This window comes from Charadrius vociferus, unplaced genomic scaffold, assembly GCF_000708025.1.
Source record: "Charadrius vociferus isolate BGI_N301 unplaced genomic scaffold, ASM70802v2 scaffold2578, whole genome shotgun sequence".
Taxonomy (NCBI): domain Eukaryota; kingdom Metazoa; phylum Chordata; class Aves; order Charadriiformes; family Charadriidae; genus Charadrius; species Charadrius vociferus.
Window position 1 is genome coordinate 3,278 of NW_009649626.1, and position 786 is coordinate 4,063.

At 67.9% G+C, this 786-nt stretch overlaps 1 protein-coding gene across 1 annotated transcript in view; it reads right to left on the reverse strand.

Moving 5' to 3' along the window:
- Positions 1 to 779, reverse strand: part of NPC1L1 (NPC1-like 1) — a gene marked incomplete at both ends in the record, with an annotated part of 3,303 nt that extends 2,524 nt beyond the window's left edge. Inside the window, one exon of the mRNA XM_009890559.1 lies at positions 127 to 779. Within this exon, the coding sequence (XP_009888861.1) occupies positions 127 to 779 (653 nt within the window). The remainder of the gene's footprint in view (positions 1 to 126) is intronic.
- Positions 780 to 786: the final 7 nt, after the last annotated feature.

Consider the following 786-nt stretch of genomic DNA (forward strand, 5'->3'; position numbering starts at 1 on the left):
CCGGCGGCGTCGCCCAGGCGGAAGGGGGGAGGCGGGCCGGGGGGCGCCACCAGCGGCGGGCAGGATTCGGCGCAGTCTTGGCAAGAACAAGGCTGCTCCTGGGCGCTGAGAGCTTGGTCGCAGCGCCAAGCCCGTCCGTTGAGCGGCACGATGGCGTCGCCGGGCCGGGTGCCGTTGGGCATGAGCTGGAAATCGATCTGCAGCGGCGCCAAACCGTTGTTTTTATCCCCTTGGAAATCCAACCAGCGCTGGGTGGTGCAGAGCCGGGCGCCGTAGCGCCCGCACATGGTGTCGATGGCGTAACCGCCGGTAGCCGGTAACCGCACGCCCCGGCAAGAAGCGAAAGAGGCGTCGGCGAAATCCTGCCCGTAAAAACATTGGTACTCAACGACGGCGAGCTGGGGCGTCCCCAGCGGGGTGGTGCGGTTGACGATGCGGGTGACGTTGGTGAAGAGGCTCTGGTCGGGGCTGCAGATGTTGTTGCAGTAGAGGTTGGCGAAATTCCGGGCGCACGCCGGGCAGCGGGCAAGGACGGTGCCGGAGAGCGCCACGCTGAGCTGGAGGGCGGTGAGTTGTTTCAAGGAGCAGCAAACCCGCGTCGTCTCGTTGTCCCCTCGCGCCAACTCGGGGCAGACGGTGCGGAGCAGTGACAGCAGCGGCCCCGTGGCCACCCGGGCCGGCGTGTTGCTGAGGCAGGGCACGTTGGAGCTCACCAGCGAGACGTTCCCCTCCGGGTTGCGGCCGCAGTCGCCGTAGAAGGCGCAGTAACCGGCGCGGTGGATGGGA